Source organism: Salmo salar, chromosome ssa02, assembly GCF_905237065.1.
Source record: "Salmo salar chromosome ssa02, Ssal_v3.1, whole genome shotgun sequence".
Lineage (NCBI taxonomy): Eukaryota > Metazoa > Chordata > Actinopteri > Salmoniformes > Salmonidae > Salmo > Salmo salar.
In genome coordinates, this window is record NC_059443.1 from 16,855,386 (window position 1) to 16,876,216 (window position 20,831).

The 20,831-nt window shown below is 43.7% G+C and overlaps 1 protein-coding gene across 4 annotated transcripts in view; it reads right to left on the bottom strand.

Annotated features, from left to right (window-relative positions):
* Positions 1–593: 593 nt before the first annotated feature.
* Positions 594–20,831, bottom strand: part of LOC106575420 (tuftelin) — a 29,899-nt gene continuing 9,661 nt past the window's right edge. The window contains exons 2-13 of one of the 4 annotated variants that reach the window (XR_006759951.1): positions 15,899–15,976; positions 14,582–14,692; positions 14,403–14,489; positions 14,242–14,304; positions 13,572–13,658; positions 12,325–12,435; positions 11,919–12,142; positions 11,554–11,659; positions 7,220–7,303; positions 5,367–5,461; positions 2,903–3,080; positions 594–2,857 (exon numbers count right to left, since the gene is read on the bottom strand). Coding sequence is in view for 1 of the 4 variants with exons in the window: in XM_045698693.1 (XP_045554649.1) it covers positions 3,008–3,080; positions 5,367–5,461; positions 7,220–7,303; positions 11,554–11,659; positions 11,919–12,142; positions 12,325–12,435; positions 13,572–13,658; positions 14,242–14,304; positions 14,403–14,489; positions 14,582–14,692; positions 15,899–15,976 (1,119 nt within the window). In the remaining 3 variants the exon portion in view is untranslated. Of the gene's footprint in view, positions 3,081–5,366; positions 5,462–7,219; positions 7,304–11,553; positions 11,660–11,918; positions 12,143–12,324; positions 12,436–13,571; positions 13,659–14,241; positions 14,305–14,402; positions 14,490–14,581; positions 14,693–15,898; positions 15,977–20,831 lie in introns of all 4 variants that reach the window. The other 3 variants (XR_006759953.1, XR_006759950.1, XM_045698693.1) reach the window with 3 other exon arrangements.

The window sequence follows — 20,831 nt, forward strand, 5'->3', positions numbered from 1 at the left end:
AATGGAGGATTTTAATACAATTAACTTATTACGTGTATGTATGGTTGAATACTAAAACCGTAATATATTCTTGAGGTGAGTTGGCTATATAGACTGGGTTCTAGTCCGATATATTCATAATGAGGTGTGAGTTGGCTATATAGACTGGGTTCTAGTCCGATATATTCATAATGAGGTGTGAGTTGGCTATATAGACTGGGTTCTAGTCCGATATATTCATAATGAGGTGTGAGTTGGCTATATAGACTGGGTTCTAGTCCGATATATTCATAATGAGGTGTGAGTTGGCTATAAAGCCTGGGTGCCAGTCAGTTTCTGCTTTAACCAATCCCCACTCTCTCTTACAGCAGAAACAGACTGGTATGGTACCCAGGCTCATATGAATCGTCAGTGGAGTTATCTAAAGCACCTACAGATGTGGGACCAGGCTCGAGATTTATGGTATCTTGTGATTCACCACCAGGGGGCAGACATTCACTATGCATAACCTACAGTACTACACTATACAGAATTAAATTATAATAATGAATTTAGATGTAATATAGAAATGTGAATGAGAATATTTGACTCACTAGTACCACCTCAAAAAACAATTATTTTCATAAATTTATTAAAATACTCAAACACAAAGTATATATGTTGTTAACACACACTAAAACGTCTACTGAAATTGTTTTCCCTACAATGAAAAGATGTATTTTCACATAAATACATAAAGATGATTGTCAGGCCAAACATTCCTGTCTGAAGGATAAAACAAACAAAAGAAATATCAAATAATACCACATAAACAAATAAATATAGTTATGTACAAGAGCTGGTGATAGTGGATGAAACTTCAGGTAACTGAAATGCATGCAAAAATGTGGATAATGTCAACAAGACTTCTTGCAAGGTTAGTAAGTACTTGTCAGAATGAATCATCTTCATTTTCTTCAGACTTTAAAGTGACATCAGTATTGGCGAGGGGGACTTCTAATCCACACATATTAGACCAAACATCTCACTTTCTCAATGAACAAAATAACAAACATGGGCTTTAACTTTGTATTCAAACCATGACACGTCACTGTGGCCGCTGCGTGACCATATAAGTATATTTACAAAAAGTCAAAAGATTGTCTTCCTCCCTTTCAGGTGTCAAATAAAGAGGATTCTAACAGTGGACTCTAGGCCACAGACACAGGAAGTAGGTTAATGGGTTACAGAAGGGTTTGATGGAAAACTATATCCTCTATCCTTAATGTGTTTCTGCTTCTCCAATACCTATATACTGTAGCAACACTCCCTCTATCCTGCCTTGGTGCCATGGTAAAATGATGACAAACTGGTTGTATTCTGATCCATTTAATACAGATTTCTTACCCTCCATCTCTCTCCGATCCCCCTCTCACTCATCGGCCATTTTATTTCTCTGTTATGGCCCAACCTGACATGGTTGCCTCCTCTCTGAGGCCAAAGTACAGGGTCTGTTATCAGACCCTCACTGACCACAGGGTACTGCTATCACACTGTCTCTGGTCCTCTCTCTCAGTAGTAAAGTCCTTCAGACTGACTTCAACAGATGACAATAGATTATGACACTGGGTTAGAAAGAATAAATCTGTCTGCTATGAATAAATAGACTTCTATTGTGAATCAACTCTATCAGTATATCTATCTACATCAAAGTCCATACACAATCCAAAACTGTACACACACACACACACACACACACACACACACACACACACACACACACACACACACACACACACACACACACACACACACACACACACACACACACACACACACACACACGAGGAGGCTGGTGAGAGGAGCTATAGGAGGAATAAATGGAACGGTATGAAACACAGTAAACATATGGAAACCATTTTGACTGTTCCATGTATACCATTCCAGACATTACAATGAGCCCCTCCTCCTATAGCTTATCCCACCAGCCTCCTCTGACACACACACACACATTGCATAGTGTCCTATCAAAGGAGTGTGGCCATGGGTGGTTGTGGTCACCTCAGTTTAAACTTCACACGTGTACTGTGATGTTGTTGTGATCACCTCAGTTTAAACTTCACACGTGTACTGTGATGTTGTTGTGATCACCTCAGTTTAAACTTCACACGTGTACTGTGATGTTGTTGTGGTCACCTCAGTTTAAACTTCACACGTGTACTGTGATGTTGTTGTGGTCACCTCAGTTTAAACTTCACACGTGTACTGTGATGTTGTTGTGATCACCTCAGTTTAAACTTCACACGTGTACTGTGATGATGTTGTGGTCACCTCAGTTTAAACTTCACACGTGTACTGTGATGTTGTTGTGGTCACCTCAGTTTAAACTTCACACGTGTACTGTGATGTTGTTGTGGTCACCTCAGTTTAAACTTTACACGTGTACTGTGATGTTTTTGTGATCACCTCAGTTTAAACTTCACACGTGTACTGTGATGTTGTTGTGGTCACCTCAGTTTAAACTTCACACGTGTACTGTGATGTTGTTGTGGTCACCTCAGTTTAAACTTCACACGTGTACTGTGATGATGTTGTGGTCACCTCAGTTTAAACTTCACACGTGTACTGTGATGTTGTTGTGGTCACCTCAGTTTAAACTTCACACGTGTACTGTGATGTTGTTGTGGTCACCTCAGTTTAAACTTCACACGTGTACTGTGATGTTGTGGTCACCTCAGTTTAAACTTCACACGTGTACTGTGATGTTGTTGTGGTCACCTCAGTTTAAACTTCACACGTGTACTGTGATGTTGTTGTGGTCACCTCAGTTTAAACTTCACACGTGTACTGTGATGTTGTTGTGGTCACCTCAGTTTAAACTTCACACGTGTACTGTGATGTTGTTGTGGTCACCTCAGTTTAAACTTCACACGTGTACTGTGATGTTGTTGTGGTATTTATGTGGTGGTGGTCTACTTCAGTCCGTTGTTGCTTAGCTTAGCAGGTTTGGTGTCGTTAGGTTAGCCCCTTCTCCCTCGCTTTCACCAGTTCAGGACTTGGTCTCAATGATTTTGATGAAGGGAAGAGGCTTGTTGGACATGTTGGTGGGCTTCAAAGGCTTACTGTGGAGGAGAGGGAGAAAGAGAGAGAGAACAGAGAGAGGGAGAGAGAGAGAAATGAGATCGATGCCAAGGTTTTACTCTGGGGAACACATTACTAGTGAACAGTTGAGGGACACTATGGGGATGTGCTGGGGTTAGAAGTGTGTGTGGAGGGCTGTGTGAGGCCAGGCGGATGTTTCTGGTTAGTCAGGGGAATGAGGGGTCAGGTGCGTGGTGAGTTGATGACAGGCCAGGCGTGTGGTGAGTTGATGACAGGTCAGGCGCGTGGTGAGTTGATGACAGGTCAGGCGCGTGGTGAGTTGATGACAGGCCAGGCGTGTGGTGAGTTGATGACAGGCCAGGCGTGTGGCGAGTTGATGACAGGTCAGGCGTGTGGCGAGTTGATGACAGGTCAGGCGTGTGGCGAGTTGATGACAGGTCAGGCGTGTGCTGAGTTGATGACAGGTCAGGCGTGTGGTGAGTTGATGACAGGCCAGGCGTGTGGTGAGTTGATGACAGGTCAGGCGCGTGGTGAGTTGATGACAGGTCAGGCGTGTGGTGAGTTGATGACAGGTCAGGCGTGTGTGCTGAGTTGATGACAGGTCAGGCGTGTGGTGAGTTGATGACAGGTCAGGCGTGTGCTGAGTTGATGACAGGTCAGGCGTGTGGTGAGTTGATGACAGGCCAGGCGTGTGGCAGGTCAGGCGTGTGGTGAGTTGATGACAGGTCAGGCATGTGGCGAGTTGATGACAGGTCAGGCGCGTGGTGAGTTGATGACAGGTCAGGCGTGTGGCGAGTTGATGACAGGTCAGGCGTGTGGCAGGTCAGGCGTGTGGCGAGTTGATGACAGGTCAGGCGTGTGGTGAGTTGATGACAGGTCAGGCGTGTGGTGAGTTGATGACAGGCCAGGCGTGTGGTGAGTTGATGACAGGCCAGGCGTGTGGTGAGTTGATGACAGGTCAGGCGTGTGGCGAGTTGATGACAGGCCAGGCGTGTGGCGAGTTGATGACAGGCCAGGCGTGTGGCGAGTTGATGACAGGCCAGGCGTGTGGCGAGTTGATGACAGGCCAGGCGTGTGGCGAGTTGATGACAGGCCAGGCGTGTGGCGAGTTGATGACAGGCCAGGCGTGTGTGGTGAGTTGATGACAGGTCAGGCGTGTGTGGTGAGTTGATGACAGGTCAGGCGTGTGGCGAGTTGATGACAGGTCAGGCGTGTGGCCAGTTGATGACAGGTCAGGCGTGTGGCGAGTTGATGACAGGCCAGGCGTGTGGTGAGTTGATGACAGGCCAGGCGTGTGGTGAGTTGATGACAGGTCAGGCGTGTGGTGAGTTGATGACAGGCCAGGCGTGCGGTGAGTTGATGACAGGCCAGGCGTGTGGCGAGTTGAAGACAGGCCAGGCGTGTGGCGAGTTGATGACAGGCCAGGCGTGTGGCGAGTTGATGACAGGCCAGGCGTGTGGCGAGTTGATGACAGGCCAGGCGTGTGTGGTGAGTTGATGACAGGTCAGGCGTGTGTGGTGAGTTGATGACAGGTCAGGCGTGTGGTGAGTTGATGACAGGTCAGGCGTGTGGCGAGTTGATGACAGGTCAGGCGTGTGGCGAGTTGATGACAGGTCAGGTGTGTGTGGTGAGTTGATGACAGGTCAGGCATGTGCTGAGTTGATGACAGGTCAGGTGTGTGTGTGTGAAAGAGAGCTTAAGTACTAATTTGTATATGAGGGGGCAGGTGTGTGCTGAGTTGATGACAGGTCTATGATGGGTGTGTGTCTGCCTGTGTTACTGGATGTGAATTACCTGTAGACAATCTGACAGGTCTATGATGGGTGTGTGTCTGCCTGTGTTACTGGATGTGAATTACCTGTAGACAATCTGACAGGTCTATGATGGGTGTGTGTCTGCCTGAGTTACTGGATGTGAATTACCTGTAGACAATCTGACAGGTCTATGATGGGTGTGTGTTTGCCTGAGTTACTGGATGTGAATTACCTGTAGACAATCTGACAGGTCTATGATGGGTGTGTGTTTGCCTGTGTTTCTGGATGTGAATTACCTGTAGACAATCTGACAGGTCTATGATGGGTGTGTGTCTGCCTGAGTTACTGGATGTGAATTACCTGTAGACAATCTGACAGGTCTATGATGGGTGTGTGTTTGCCTGAGTTACTGGATGTGAATTACCTGTAGACAATCTGACAGGTCTATGATGGGTGTGTCTTTGCCTGAGTTACTGGATGTGAATTACCTGTAGACAATCTGACAGGTCTATGATGGGTGTGTGTCTGCCTGAGTTACTGGATGTGAATTACCTGTAGACAATCTGTGCGTGGCGGTCTGATGAGAGGTGCGAGTTTGACCTTTCACCTGCCAGGAAGTAGTCCATCTGATCATGCATCTCCCGGTTCTAAACACACACACACATACAGTTGAAGTCGGAAGTTTACATACACTTAGGTTGGAGTCATTAAAACTCATTTTTCAACCACTCCACAAATTTCTTGTTAACAAACTATAGTTTTGGCAAGTGATGCACAATCTACTTTGTGCATGACACAGGTAATTTTTCCAACAATTGTTTACAGACAGATTATTTCACTTATAATTCACTGTATCACAATTCCAGTGGGTCAGAAGTTTACATACACTATGTTGACTGTGCCTTTAAACAGCTTGGAAAATTCCAGAAAATGATGTCATGGCTTTAGAAGCTTCTGATAGGCTAATTGACATCATTTGAGTCAATTGGAGGTGTACCTGTGGATGTATTTCAAGGCCCACCTTCAAACTCAGTGCCTCTTTGCTTGACATCATGGGAAAATCAAAATAAATCAGCCAAGACCTCAGAAAACAAATTGTAGACCTCCACAAGTCTGGTTCATCCTTGGGAGCAATTTCCAAATGCCTGAAGGTACCACGTTCATCTGTACAAACAATAGTACGCAAGTATAAACACCATAGGACCACGCAGCCGTCATACCGCTCAGGAAGGAGACGCGTTCTGTCTCCTAGAGATGAACGTACTTTGGTGCGAAAAGTGCAAATCAATCCTAGAACAGCAGCAAAGGACCTTGTGAAGATGCTGGAGGAAACAGGTACAAAATTATCTATATCCACAGTAAAACAAGTCCTATATCGACATAACCTGAAAGGCCACTCAGCAAGGAAGAAGCCACTGCTCCAAAACCGCCATAAAAAAGCCAGACTATGGTTTTCAACTGCACATGAGGACAAAGATCATACTTTTTGGGGAAATGTCCTCTGGTCTGATGAAACTTAAATAGAACTGTTTGGCCATAATGACCATCGTTATGTTTGGAGGAAACAGGGGGATGCTTGCAAGCCGAAGAACACCATCCCAACCATGAAGCACGGGGGTAGCAGCATCATGTTGTGGGGGTGCTTTGCTGCAGGAGGGACTAGTGCACTTCACAAAATAGATGGCATCACGAGGGAGTAAAATTATGTGGATATATTGAAGCAACATCTCAAGACATCAGTCAGGAAGTTATAGCTTGGTCACAAATGGGTCTTCCAAATGGACAATGACCCCAAGCATACTTCCAAAGTTGTGGCAAAATGGGGCAACAAAGTCAAGGTATTGGAGTGGCCATCACAAAGCCCTGACCTAGAAAATGTGTGGACAGAACTGAAAAAGCATGTGCGAGCAAGGAGGCCTACAAACCTGATTAAGTTACACCAGCTCTGTCAGGAGGAATGGGCCAAAATTCACCCAACTTATTGTGGGAAGCTTGTGGAAGGCTACCCGAAATGTTTGACCCAAGTTCAACAATTTAAAGGCAATGCTACCAAATACTAACTGAGTGTATGCAAACTTCTGACCCACTCGGAATGTGATGAAAGAATTAAAAGCTGAAATAAATCACTCTCTACTATTATTCTGACATTTCATATTCTTAAAATAAAGTGGTGATCCTAACTGACCTAAGACAGGGAATTTTTCCTAGGATTAAATGTCAGGAATTGTGAAAAACTGAATTGAACTGTATTTGGCTAAAGTGTATGTAAACTTCTGACTTCAACTGTAGGGTCAGAGGAAGTTAAACCCTACTCTGCGTTGCAGGCATAAAAGACTACAGTTCAGAGCTACAGTAGCTGGTGAACAAAAGACTACAAATCCCAGGTATGGTTAGTTGGTACTGACCTCTGCCTCCAGGAAAGCCACCTTCTCCTCCAGGTCTCTGATAACACGGTCCCTCTCCTGGATCACCATACGAGAGTTCTGCAGCTGTACACACACACACATCCATGTTATAGTCCTGTCATAGCATGTTATAGTCCTGTTAAAGCACGTTATAGTCCTGTCATAGCATTTTATAGTCCTGTTAACCTCACTAGGGTAGGGGGCACTATTTTCACCTCCGGATGAAAAGCGTGCCCAAAGTAAACTGCCTGCTACTCAGGCCCAGAAGCTTGGTAGAATTGGATAGAAAACACTAAAGTTTCCAAAACCGTTAAAATGATGTCTGTGAGTGTAACAGAACTGTGGCAGGTGAAAACCTGAGAAAAATCCATCCAGGAAGTGGGATTATTTTATGTTTGTAGTTTTCTATTGAATGCCATTACAGTATCCATCGAGTTAAGACTCAAATTGCACTTCCTACGGCTTCCACTAGATGTCAACAGTCTTTAGACATTGTTTCAGGCTTGTATTCTGAACAATGAGAGAGTAAGACCACTCTGAATGAGTGGACACTGCAGTGTCCCAGAGGTTTTTCATACGCGCAACCGAGAGCACGCCTTTCTTGTTTTCCTTTTATATTGACGAAGCTTTTGTCCGGTTGAAATGTTATTGATTATTATGACTAAAAACAACCTGAGGATTGATTATAAACATCGTTTGACATGTTTCTACGAACTTTACTGATACTTTTCGGATTTTTCGTCTGTTGTGTCTGCATTTGAGCCTGTGGATTACTGATCAAAACACGCAAACAAAACGGAGGTTTTTGGATATAAAAAGGGACTTTATTGAACAAAACAAACATTTATTGAGTAAATGGGAGCCTTGTGAGTGCAACCATACAAAGATCCTCAAAGGTAAGTGATTCATTTTATTGCTATTTCTGACTTTTAAAGCATGTTACAGTCCTGTTATAGCATGTTACAGTCCTGTTATAGCATGTTAAAGTCATGTTATAGTCCTGTTAAAGCATGTTATAGTCCTGTTAAAGCATGTTATAGTCCTGTTATAGTACTGTTAAAGCATGTTATAGTCCTGTTACAGTACTGTTAAAGCATGTTATAGTCCTGTTATAGTCCTGTTAAAGCATGTTATAGTCCTGTTATAGTACTGTTAAAGCATGTTAGTCCTGTCAATGCATGTAATAGTCCTGATGTAGTCCTGTTAAAGCATGTTATAGTCCTGTTAAAGCATGTTATAGTCCTGTTAAAGCATGTTATAGTCCTGTTAAAGCATGTTATAGTCCTGTTATAGCATGTTATAGTCCTGTTACAGTCCTGTTAAAGCATGTTATCGTCCTCTTATTGCATTTTATAGTCCTGTTATAGTCCTGTTATAGCATGTTATAGTCCTGCTATAGCATGCTATAGTCCTGTTATAGCATGTTATAGTTCTGTTATAGCATGTTATAGCCTGTTATAGTCCTGTTATAGTCCTGTTATAGCATGTTATAGTCCTGTTATAGTCCTGTTATAGTCCTGTTATAGTACTGTTAAAGGATGTTATAGTCCTGTTATAGTCCTGTTATAGCATGTTATAGTCCTGCTATAGTCCTGTTATAGTCCTGTTATAGTCCTGTTATAGTCCTGTTATAGTCCTGTTACAGTCCTGTTACAGCATGTTATAGTCCTGTTATAGCATGTTATAGTCCTGTTATAGTCCTGTTACAGTCCTGTTACAGCATGTTATAGTCCTGTTATAGCATGTTATAGTCCTGTTATAGCATGTTATAGTCCTGTTATAGTCCTGTTATAGTCCTGTTATAGTACTGTTAAAGCATGTTAAAACCTGTTAGGGATAGGGGGCAGTATTTACACGGCCGGATAAAAAACGTACCCGATTTAATCTGGTTATTACTACTGCCCAGAAACTACAATATGCATATAATTATTGGCTTTGGATAGAAAACACCCTAAAGTTTCTAAAACTGTTTGAATGGTGTCTGTGAGTATAACAGAACTCATATGGCAGGCAAAAACCTGAGAAGATTCCTTACAGGAAGTGGCCTGTCTGACAATTTCTTGGGCTTCTTCACTCTCTTTATTGAAAACTGAGGATCTCTGCTGTAACATGACACTTCCTACGGCTCCCATAGGCTCTCAGAAGGCGGCAAAAAGCTGAATGATGTCTTTGGAGCCCCTGGCTGAAAAACATTAGCGCATTTGGTAAGTGATCGATCAGAGGACAATGAGACTGAGGCGCGTGCACGAGGCGACACCATGTTTTTATTTTCTTTGAACGTAAACAGGGTTTCCCGGTCGGAATATTATCGCTTTTTTATGAGAAAAATGGCATAAAAATTGATTTTAAACAGCGGTTGACATGCTTCGAAGTACGGTAATGGAATATTTAGAATTTTTTTGTCACGAAACGCGTCAGGCGCGTCACCCTTCTTTACCCTTCGGATAGTGTCTTGAACGCACAAACAAAACAGAGGATATTTGAACATAACTATGGATTATTTGGAACCAAACCAACATTTGTTATTGAAGTAGAAGTCCTGGGAGTGCATTCTGACAAAGAACAGCAAAGGTAATCAAATTTTTCTAATAGTAAATCGGAGTTTGGTGAGGGCCAAACTTGGTGGGTGTCAAATTAGCTAGCCGTGATGGCTGGGCTATCTACTCAGAATATTGCAAAATGTGCTATTTTAAAATCGGACATAGCGATTGCATAAAGGAGTTCTGTATCTATAATTCTTAAAATAATTGTTATGTTTTTTGTGAACGTTTATCGTGAGTAATTTAGTAAATTCACCGGAAGTTTGCGGTGGGTATGCTAGTTCTGAACGTCACATGCTAATGTAAAAAGCTTGTTTTTGATATAAATATGAACTTGATTGAACAAAACATGCATGTATTGTATAACATAATGTCCTAGGATTGTCATCTGATGAAAATCATCAAAGGTTAGTGCTGCATTTAGCTGTGGTTTGGGTTTATGTGACATTATATGCTAGCTTGAAAAATGGGTGTCTGATTATTTCTGGCTGGGTACTCTGCTGACATAATCTAATGTTTTGCTTTCGTTGTAAAGCCTTTTTGAAATCGGACAGTGTGGTTAGATTAACGAGAGTCTTGTCTTTAAAATGGTGTAAAATAGTCATATGTTTGAGAAATTGAAGTAATAGCATTTCTAAGGTATTTGAATAACGCGCCACGGGATTCCACTGGCTGTTGAGTAGGTGGGACGATTTCGTCCCACATACCCTAGAGAGGTTAAAGCATGTTATAGTCCTGTTATAGTCCTGTTATAGCATGTTATAGTCCTGTTATAGTCCTGTTATAGCATGTTATAGTCCTGTTATAGTCCTGTTATAGCATGTTATAGTCCTGTTATAGTCCTGTTATAGCATGTTATAGTCCTGTTATAGCATGTTATAGTCCTGTTATAGCATGTTATAGTCCTGTTATAGCATGTTATAGTCCTGTTATAGTCCTGTTATAGCATGTTATAGTCCTGTTATAGCATGTTATAGTCCTGTTATAGTCCTGTTATAGCATGTTATAGTCCTGTTATAGCATGTTATAGTCCTGTTATAGCATGTTATAGTCCTGTTATAGCATGTTATAGTCCTGTTATAGCATGTTATAGTCCTGTTATAGCATGTTATAGTCCTGTTATAGTCCTGTTATAGCATGTTATAGTCCTGTTATAGCATGTTATAGTCCTGTTATAGTCCTGTTATAGCATGTTATAGTCCTGTTATAGCATGTTATAGTCCTGTTATAGCATGTTATAGTCCTGTTATAGTCCTGTTATAGCATGTTATAGTCCTGTTATAGCATGTTATAGTCCTGTTATAGTCCTGTTATAGCATGTTATAGTCCTGTTATAGCATGTTATAGTCCTGTTATAGCATGTTATAGTCCTGTTATAGCATGTTATAGTCCTGTTATAGTCCTGTTATAGCATGTTATAGTCCTGTTATAGCATGTTATAGTCCTGTTATAGTCCTGTTATAGCATGTTATAGCATGTTATAGTCCTGTTATAGCATGTTATAGTCCTGTTATAGCATGTTATAGTCCTGTTATAGCATGTTATAGTCCTGTTATAGTCCTGTTATAGCATGTTATAGTCCTGTTATAGCATGTTATAGTCCTGTTATAGTCCTGTTATAGCATGTTATAGCATGTTATAGCATGTTATAGCATGTTATAGTCCTGTTATAGCATGTTATAGCATGTTATAGTCCTGTTATAGCATGTTATAGTCCTGTTATAGCATGTTATAGTCCTGTTATAGTCCTGTTATAGCATGTTATAGTCCTGTTATAGCATGTGTGCGTCTCACCTGTTCGATCATGTGTCTGACTTTCCTCTGCTGGCTCTTCAGCATGTCATCTAGATGATGGATCTTCTCCTTCAGAATGGCCAGCTCCTTCTCCAACTGCTCTGACCTGAGAAGAACACACAGCGTGAGTGGCTGGGAACACTCCTCGTCTATATGTGTGTGCACTCCTGTGTGTGTTTGTGTCTTGGTGTTTGTGTGTGAGCTCTGTGTCAACTCAAATCACGTACACAGATTTGCAGATGTTATCGCAGGTGCAGTGAAATGCTTGTGTTTCTAGCTCCAACAGGGCAGTGTGTGTGTGTGTGTGTGTGTGTGTGTGTGTGTGTGTGTGTGTGTGTGTGTGCTCTGTTTATTGTCCTCCTCACCTCTGCTCCTCGTTCCTGCCCTCCTCTCTGATTTTGCGTAATTCTCTGAGTTCCTCCTCTCTGTTCCTCAGTGTGTCTCGTAGGGCTTGGCTCTCCTGCGCCATGCCTCCCAGCAGCCTCTGGAGCTCCTCAATCCTCTGGTCCTTCCTCTCACTACTCTCCTCCACCCCCTTCAGCTTCTCCGCCTGCTCCCCCAGACGCTGGCGCAGATCCACACCCTCAGCCTGCACAGAAAAAGGACAGAGAGTTAGGTCATAGTTTCATGAGTCACATCACTTTGGTGTGTGTGTGTGTGTGTGTGTGTGTGTGTGTGTGTGTGTGTGTGTGTGTGTGTGTGTATGATGTGTGTGTATATATGTATGTTGGTATGTAAGTATGTATGTGTATGTATGTATGCATGTTTTACCTGCAGTCTCTCCCTCTCCTCCTGGTGTTTCTTCTCGGCCTCCTGTAGCTGAGCATACAGACGCTTACTGACCTCCCTCATCTTCGCCCTCTCCACCTCATCCTCCCCTCCCTGAAGACAGAGAGAAAGAGAGAGGGAATAAAGGAACTGTTTGTTTCCATAGATTTGAGTGAAGCTCCAAGAATCCACTAATATCCTGTTCATAAACTAATTCAGCCAACTGACTGATCAAAGCACTGTAAACTCCTGGCTCCCCCGGTTCAGGGAAGTACTGTATTGTATACGGTTGTATACTACTGTATTGTAAAGCCTTGTACAGTAGTGTATTGTATAGTATAGTGTTCGTCTCAGGCCTAACAACACCCGTGCCAATAAATCCTCCAAACACAGTCTACTCTGGGATTATCACTTAAGTACTGTATTGTGTAGTACTGTATTGTGTAGTATTGTTTTGTATAGAATTGTGCAGTACTGTATTGTATAGTATTGGTTTCTCAGTGTTGCTTCTACTGTAGTGGGAGCGGCTCGGCCCTTTGTTTACACATTTGAATCAGATTAATGACGAGAGAGAGAGAATGAGGAATGCAAAATGCTAATATGCAAATAATTACAGAACAATCTATTTTTACATTTCAATGACAGAGGGAGAGTGAGAAAGAGTGAGGTGTGACTATGTGTCAGTGTGTCATAGCAGCGGTTACAAAGGGAGAGATTCTGATGTAAGCTGAACAAAGGCGAAAGTTTTCCACTCATATTTCATGCGTCATTCTCACGCTGCACGCACACAAACTGTTAAAGTCAGCCCTATTCACTCTTATGAAAAGGTTCCTGAATCCTGACATGATTACCTGCTTGGCCTCAAGACTAAACCAAAGCTATTAAACAGGCAGTCATCTGGGGAATGTAGAACAATGGAGGGAGAAGAACACAGACTCACTCAACAACACAGGAGGAGAGGAGGAACGGACTGTACCAGGCCTTCCAGATCTCTCTCCTGGGTGGTGTTCCTCTCCCTTACCTCTCTTCTTCTCTCGCTCTCTCACTCTCTCTGTATTTGTGAATACACTCACAATAAAATGGACACACACACACACACACACACATGATCTCGGAACTGGGTCAGTCTAAGACTTGATATGTAGGTGTTAGACACCCACATAAGCTCTCACACACATTTAAGCTCACACATACACACACACACACCCCACATGAACCTGTGTGTATAGGGCATGTGAAAAGCCCCTCACCTGCCCATCATCTTTAGCTCCTCCCTTTGAGGAAGAAGAGATGTTCTGATTGGAAGGAGTGCTGACTCTGTAGCCACTAGCAAGAAACTGGGGGGAGAGAAGGATGAAGAAAGAGAGGGAATAGTGAGGGATGGAGAGAACGAGAGGGGATATGAGACACACATTTAGGTAGAAGTGACACAAACAGGACATATTTCATGTCATCATTAGGTATCAAAATGAATGATGACACTAAACAACTGGTTCCATAACAACACGTGTACACATAAACATTATAAATGTGTTCCATAACAACACGTGTACACATAAACATTATAAATGTGTTCCATAACAACACGTGTACACATAAACATTATAAATGTGTTCCATAACAACACGTGTACACATAAACATTATAAATGTGTTCCATAACAACACGTGTACACATAAACATTATAAATGTGTTCCATAACAACACGTGTACACATAAACATTATAAATGTGTTCCATAACAACACGTGTACACATAAACATTATAAATGTGTTCCATAACAACACGTGTACACATAAACATTATAAATGTGTTCCATAACAACACCTGTACACACAAACATCATTCACTACTGTAAGTCGCTCTGGATAAGAGCGTCTGCTAAATGATTAAAATGTAAATGTAAATGTGTGCACATACCTTTTGTTGTCCTTTGTTCTTGGTTGCCATCTGTTCCCTCAGGGTCTTCAGACAGTATCTCACCTGAGCAAAACACACACACACACACACACACACACACCTGTGTTACTGACAGACTCACACAGAGAGAGAGAAAGTGAGAGAGCGAGAATGTGTCTTACCTCCTGTATCTGGGAGACTTCATCTGACAACATCTTGAGGCTCTGCTGGTGTCTCTGCTGCTCCTGTCTACGATCCTCCAGATACACCTGCAACACATGGAATACAGACGTATTACACACACATTACACATTACACACCCTGGTAACACACACACCCTCAAACATTAAGCCCCACCCACCTTGATGACCTCAACCTGTTCAGCCTTCTCCTCAGAGGGTTTGATTGGTTCAGGCTTCAGAGCAGGCCTATCACTGGTTGGCTGCACCAGAGCAAACGCTCGTCCGATTGGCTGAAAAAAATCAGGGAGGAAGAGGAGTTTGTGATACTTGGAATAGTGTGAAAATATTTCCAATTCTCCAGCATGTGTGAACATGAAGAGATTCTGAGTGTGGTGACATGAATGTGTGAGAGGAGTTACGTGTTGCAACACTAGATTAGGTAGGACACTCAGTGACAGACCAACAGGATATGACATCAAGATGTTCCATTCAGTCCCATATACAGTAGTAGGTATGATATTCAGAATAGCACTGAGAATGTCTGACAGGTTAGAAACTAATGGAGGTTCTCTGAAACAGAAGGGGAGTTGTAGAATGTATACAGCATTATAACACATCTGTCATTTAGGTCCACCGCTTCAAGAACAAATTCTGGAAACTATTTATCTGTGTATACAGGATTCCTGTGTTTGTGTGTGTGTGTGTGTGTGTGTGTGTGTGTGTGTGTGTGTGTGTGTGTGTGTGTGTATATAAAGCCCCCATAATCAGTAGACATTACATTTAGCCCTGATCGCTATGGTGATCACCACCATTCCATAAACTCTAAACTTCTGTGGAACTGGTCAAAGAAAGAAAGAAGAGGGTTAGAGAGCGCGAGGGAGAAATAGAAAGCGCAAGAGAAAGCAAGAGAGAGAGAGAGAGAGAGAGAGAGTTACACTGTATAAGTTTAGTAAGCTGGGCAGTGGTCTGTCTCTCCTCTCCAACATTGCAGTCTTAAGAACAGTCTTAAGAACAGTTTCAAGAGCAGTTGCATAAGACTCTGATGGAAACCGAATGGCAGCCATGACATTTTATGACCTGTTTGTGAGTCTGTGTGTGAACTAGCACCCTGTGTGTGTGTGTGTGCTACTCTTTTCTGATTCAACACACTATCAACGTGTGTTAGGGACAGTGACCCCAGCCATCCCCTGGTCCACTAAAACACACTAAAACCCTCAGCGATTTCAGAAGGGCTTAACACCATGTATGTATATTCATTTACAGTAACAGTGAAGGTTCAGAATTCTGTTCTGCCATGGACTTTTATCCACATAGTACACATAGTACACATAGGGATACAATTCCATCCATCCAGGGATGGAGTTCCATGACTTCCTTCCTGTCCCCTCTGTTGTAATTGTAGTAGTCGGTTAATGCAGACAGAATTCTAGGTGTGTGTTGAGAGTCTAGGTCTGGTTTAGAGGTTAGGGTTCTAGGTCATGGTTCTAGGTTCTTACCTTGCTCCAGGGTTGTTCTGTGACCCTCCCGGACTGGTTCTGCTGGTGGAGAGTCAGCCTCAGTCTCCTGCACCCATCCTGACGAACGAGACGAAGAAAAGATTAAATGAGAAGCAGTTACAAAGAGCCCGTTATGGGATGGCGAGAGAGAGGGGTGGGGGTAAGGAGGGAACTACTGTAAACGGAGGAGGGGAAAAAGAGGGAGGAGAAAATGAGTAATACTGTGTAGGACAGAGAGGAAGAGGGAAGGTGGGAGGGAGAGAGGGAGAGACTGACTGGAGGCCAGTACCCAGTAAACTAGTGTGTAGGGAGCCAGTGGTTAGAGAGAGAGAGAGAGAGAACAGAAGCATTAAGTTGCTCAGAGACAGAATGTTCCATTTGAATGCATTCCAACTTGGAAAACCCAGAACTAGAGATCGATGCCAGCACCAATAGGAATCTCCATTAGAATTCCGGGAGACAGTGGCCAGAAAAACTGTACTGAAGTGGGATGGAACATTTCCATGGTAACCAAGTCTCCCAGTAACCATAAACTAAACTATCTGGCTCCAAAACAATGCAACTCAGGAAGAGTGGGTCAGGGTGAACACACACACACACACACACACACACACACACAGTAATATACAGAAACCTAAACTCTCTTCTCACACACATAATACTGTTCCATGAGTCACTATGAGGGCAGTGAGGTCTGGTTGTGTCTCTCCTCTGGACAGGAAACCCCCATATTACCAGCTGAGAGGGGGGTGTGTGTGGTTGTGTCTCTCGCTGGACAGGAAACCCCCATATTACCAGCTGAGAGGGGGGTGTGTGTGGTTGTGTGTGTGTGGTTGTGTGTGTCTGCATGAGGCTGAGGGAGCAGAGTTATAGAGATGATAAACCAGACTAACTGGAAACCAACAACACATCATGTTCTCTTTACTCTCCTCTGTGTACATTTCTGTGTCCTAAAGTCTAAACTCAAGTTAACTCTGAGACAAGACAGACACAACAAATACTGTGGAGTTGTAAAGTGTTTGAACCCACAGAAACACACTGTGGTTAGCTACTGTTCCACTGCATATTGACTGTGTTGTTTTGACCCATCCAGTCAGGCCAGTTAGGAGAGTTACAATATGTGAGGTATGTTGACGTTCACTGTAGCTCTCTACCCTGCCAGCATTGTGTTGGCGCACCAGAGTAGTGCATCACAAAGCCTCCTTTCATCAGCGGCCATTTTAAAACCATTACCCAGAAACCACCCACTAAATGTCTCATTCCTCACTACTGACTCACACTGACAGCCATCACAATGACATAATGACACTTTGGCCAAAAACTCCTCCTGGACAGATATAAGTAGCACTACATTAAGTAGTATTCACCTGGTAATTACTCAGGAAGTATGTTTTAAGATTGGGTAGGTGATTTTCGGTATACTTACGTGAAAGAATTCAACACTTAACCAAATGGTATGTAGTAGTGCTTGTTTCAGTCAGTGAGGTAGCCATGGGCAGCGCCCGCGGGCATCTCTGGCACATACAGTACACAGTACCTACCAGGCCCGTGTGTATCAGGACAAATGAGGTAATAACAGGTATGTGTGTTGCGTAACGATGATGATTGTGTTGTTAGAGAGAAGTGGTGTATGACAGACAGACACGGGTACCACTGATTGCCTGTTAGGACAGGACACACACTCAACAAATACACATGCAGGAAAAGGAGAGAGGATGGAGAGAGGGAGCAGGGGAGGAGAGGACAAGGGAGTGGGAAGAGAGGGAAGATAGTGTCAAAAAGGGAGAGAGGGTGAACCTAAATTCTATCAGACTGCCGACTGAGCGCAAACAACCCTCCCCCTCTCCCCCCTCTCACCATCCATCTCTCAATTCTGTCTATTGCCACCTGACAGTAGGACTAATCCAGCAATATAAAGAAAGACAGAAAACAATGAGGGAGACAAAGACCAGCAGAGAGACAGAGAGAGAGAAGCGAGATAGAGAGTAGAGATTGAAATTGAATTGAGAGAGATTGAAATTGAATTGAGAGAGAGAGAGAGAGGGAGAGAGAGAGAAGAGAGAAATAAAGAGAGAATGTTCTGTTAGAGGAACAGTAATGTGTCCCTAGAGACAGGTCCCCTGGCCTCTCATATAGAAACCATCATCGCCAAACCCACTGGCTCCAGGTCATCTATAAGTCTTTGCTAGGTAAAGCCCCACCTTATCTCAGCTCACTGGTCACCATAGCAGCACCCACCCGTAGCACGCGCTCCAGCAGGTATATTTCACTGGTCACCCCCAAAGCCAATTCCTCCTTTGGCTGCATTTCCTTCCAGTTGTCTGCTGCAAATGACTGGAACGAATTGCAAAATCACTGAAGCTGGAGACCCATATCTCCCTCACTAACTTTAAGCACCAGCTGTCAGAGCAGCTCACAGATCACTGCACCTGTACATAGCCCATCTGTAAATAGGCCATCCAACTACCTCATCCCCATACTGTATTTATTTATCTTGCTCCTTTGCACCCCAGTATCTCTACTTGCACATTCATCTTCTGCATATCTATCACAATTTAATTGCTATATTGTAATTATTTCACCACTATGGCCTATTTATTTCCTTACCTCCCTTATCTTACCTCATTTGCACACACTGTATATAGACTTTTTTCTACTGTATTATTGACTGTATGTTTGTTTATTCCATGTGTAACTCTGTGTTGTTGTTTGTGTCGCACTGCTTTGCTTTATCTCGGCCAGGTCGCAGTTGTAAATGAGAACTTGTTCTCAACTAGCCTACCTGGTTAAATAAAGGTGAAATAAATAACATAAAATAGAGAAGCAGACAAAGGTTCACCTAATCCACCACCAAACAGACACACCTTGGCCTACTCTGTACACTATCACAAACAACGAGGATCGGGTAATGGCAGCCATCCACAGGGAAAACAGACTATGGTGACACAGACCCAGTCTGCTGCCCAGAGACCCAGTCTGCTGCCCAGAGACCCAGTCTGCTGCCCAGAGACCCAGTCTGCTGCCCAGAGACCCAGTCTGCTGCCCAGAGACCCAGTCTGCTGCCCAGAGACCCAGTCTGCTGCCCAGAGACCCAGTCTGCTGCCCAGGGACCCAGTCTGCTGCCCAGAGACCCAGTCTACTGCCCAGAGACCCAGTCTACCATTATAATAGAGCAGTAATGTAAAACCAGACTCAGCATGGTCTACAGCCACAAGGGATCATAGATAAGGCTTTTGTTTGTGACTGTGGTGTCAGGAGAGAGGGAGAGACAGAGAGTAGAGAGTAGAGAGGGGAGAGACAGAGGGGAGAGAGAGTAGAGAGGGGAGAGACAGAGTAGAGAGACAGAGTAGAGAGAGAGAAACAGAGACAGAGACAGAGACAGAGACAGAGAGAGAGTAGAGAGACAGTAGAGAGACAGAGAGACAGAGAGAGAGTAGAGAGACAGAGAGAGTAGAGAGACAGCGAGAGTAGAGAGACAGAGAGAGAGTAGAGAGACAGAGAGAGAGTAGAGAGACAGCGAGAGTAGAGAGACAGAGAGAGAGTAGAGAGACAGAGAGAGTAGAGACAGCGAGAGAGTAGAGAGACAGCGAGAGAGTAGAGAGACAGAGAGAGAGTAGAGAGACAGAGAGAGAGTAGAGAGACAGCGAGAGTAGAGAGACAGAGAGAGAGTAGAGAGACAGAGAGAGTAGAGACAGCGAGAGAGTAGAGAGACAGCGAGAGAGTAGAGAGACAGAGAGAGAGTAGAGAGACAGAGAGAGAGTAGAGAGACAGCGAGAGTAGAGAGACAGAGAGAGAGTAGAGAGACAGAGAGAGAGTAGAGAGACAGCGAGAGTAGAGAGACAGAGAGAGAGTAGAGAGACAGAGAGAGTAGAGAGACAGCGAGAGTAGAGAGACAGAGACAGAGACAGAGAGACAGAGAGAGAGTAGAGAGACAGAGAGAGAGTAGAGAGACAGAGAGAGAGTAGAGAGACAGTAGAGAGAGTAGAGAGACAGTAGAGAGACAGAGAGAGAGTAGAGAGACAGAGAGAGAGTAGAGAGACAGTAGAGAGACAGAGAGAGAGTAGAGAGACAGAGAGAGTAGAGAGACAGCGAGAGAGTAGAGACAGCGAGAGAGTAGAGAGACAGCGAGAGAGTAGAGAGACAGAGAGAGAGTAGAGAGACAGAGAGAGAGTAGAGAGACAGTGAGAGAGTAGAGAGACAGAGAGAGTAGAGAGACAGAGAGAGAGTAGAGAGACAGAGAGAGTAGAGAGACAGAGAGAGAGTAGAGAGACAGAGAGAGAGTAGAGAGACAGTAGAGAGAGTAGAGAGACAGTAGAGAGACAGAGAGAGAGTAGAGAGACAGAGAGAGAGTAGAGAGACAGTAGAGAGACAGAGAGAGAGTAGAGAGACAGAGAGAGTAGAGAGACAGCGAGAGAGTAGAGACAGCGAGAGAGTAGAGAGACAGCGAGAGAGTAGAGAGACAGAGAGAGAGTAGAGAGACAGTAGAGAGACAGAGAGAGAGTAGAGAGACAGAGAGAGTAGAGAGACAGCGAGAGAGTAGAGACAGCGAGAGAGTAGAGAGACAGCGAGAGAGTAGAGAGACAGAGAGAGAGTAGAGAGACAGAGAGAGAGTAGAGAGACAGCGAGAGAGTAGAGAGACAGAGAGAGTAGAGAGACAGAGAGAGAGTAGAGAGACAGAGAGAGTAGAGAGACAGAGAGAGAGTAGAGAGACAGAGAGAGAGTAGAGAGACAGTAGAGAGAGTAGAGAGACAGTAGAGAGACAGAGAGAGAGTAGAGAGACAGAGAGAGAGTAGAGAGACAGTAGAGAGACAGAGAGAGAGTAGAGAGACAGAGAGAGTAGAGAGACAGCGAGAGAGTAGAGACAGCGAGAGAGTAGAGAGACAGCGAGAGAGTAGAGAGACAGAGAGAGAGTAGAGAGACAGAGAGAGAGTAG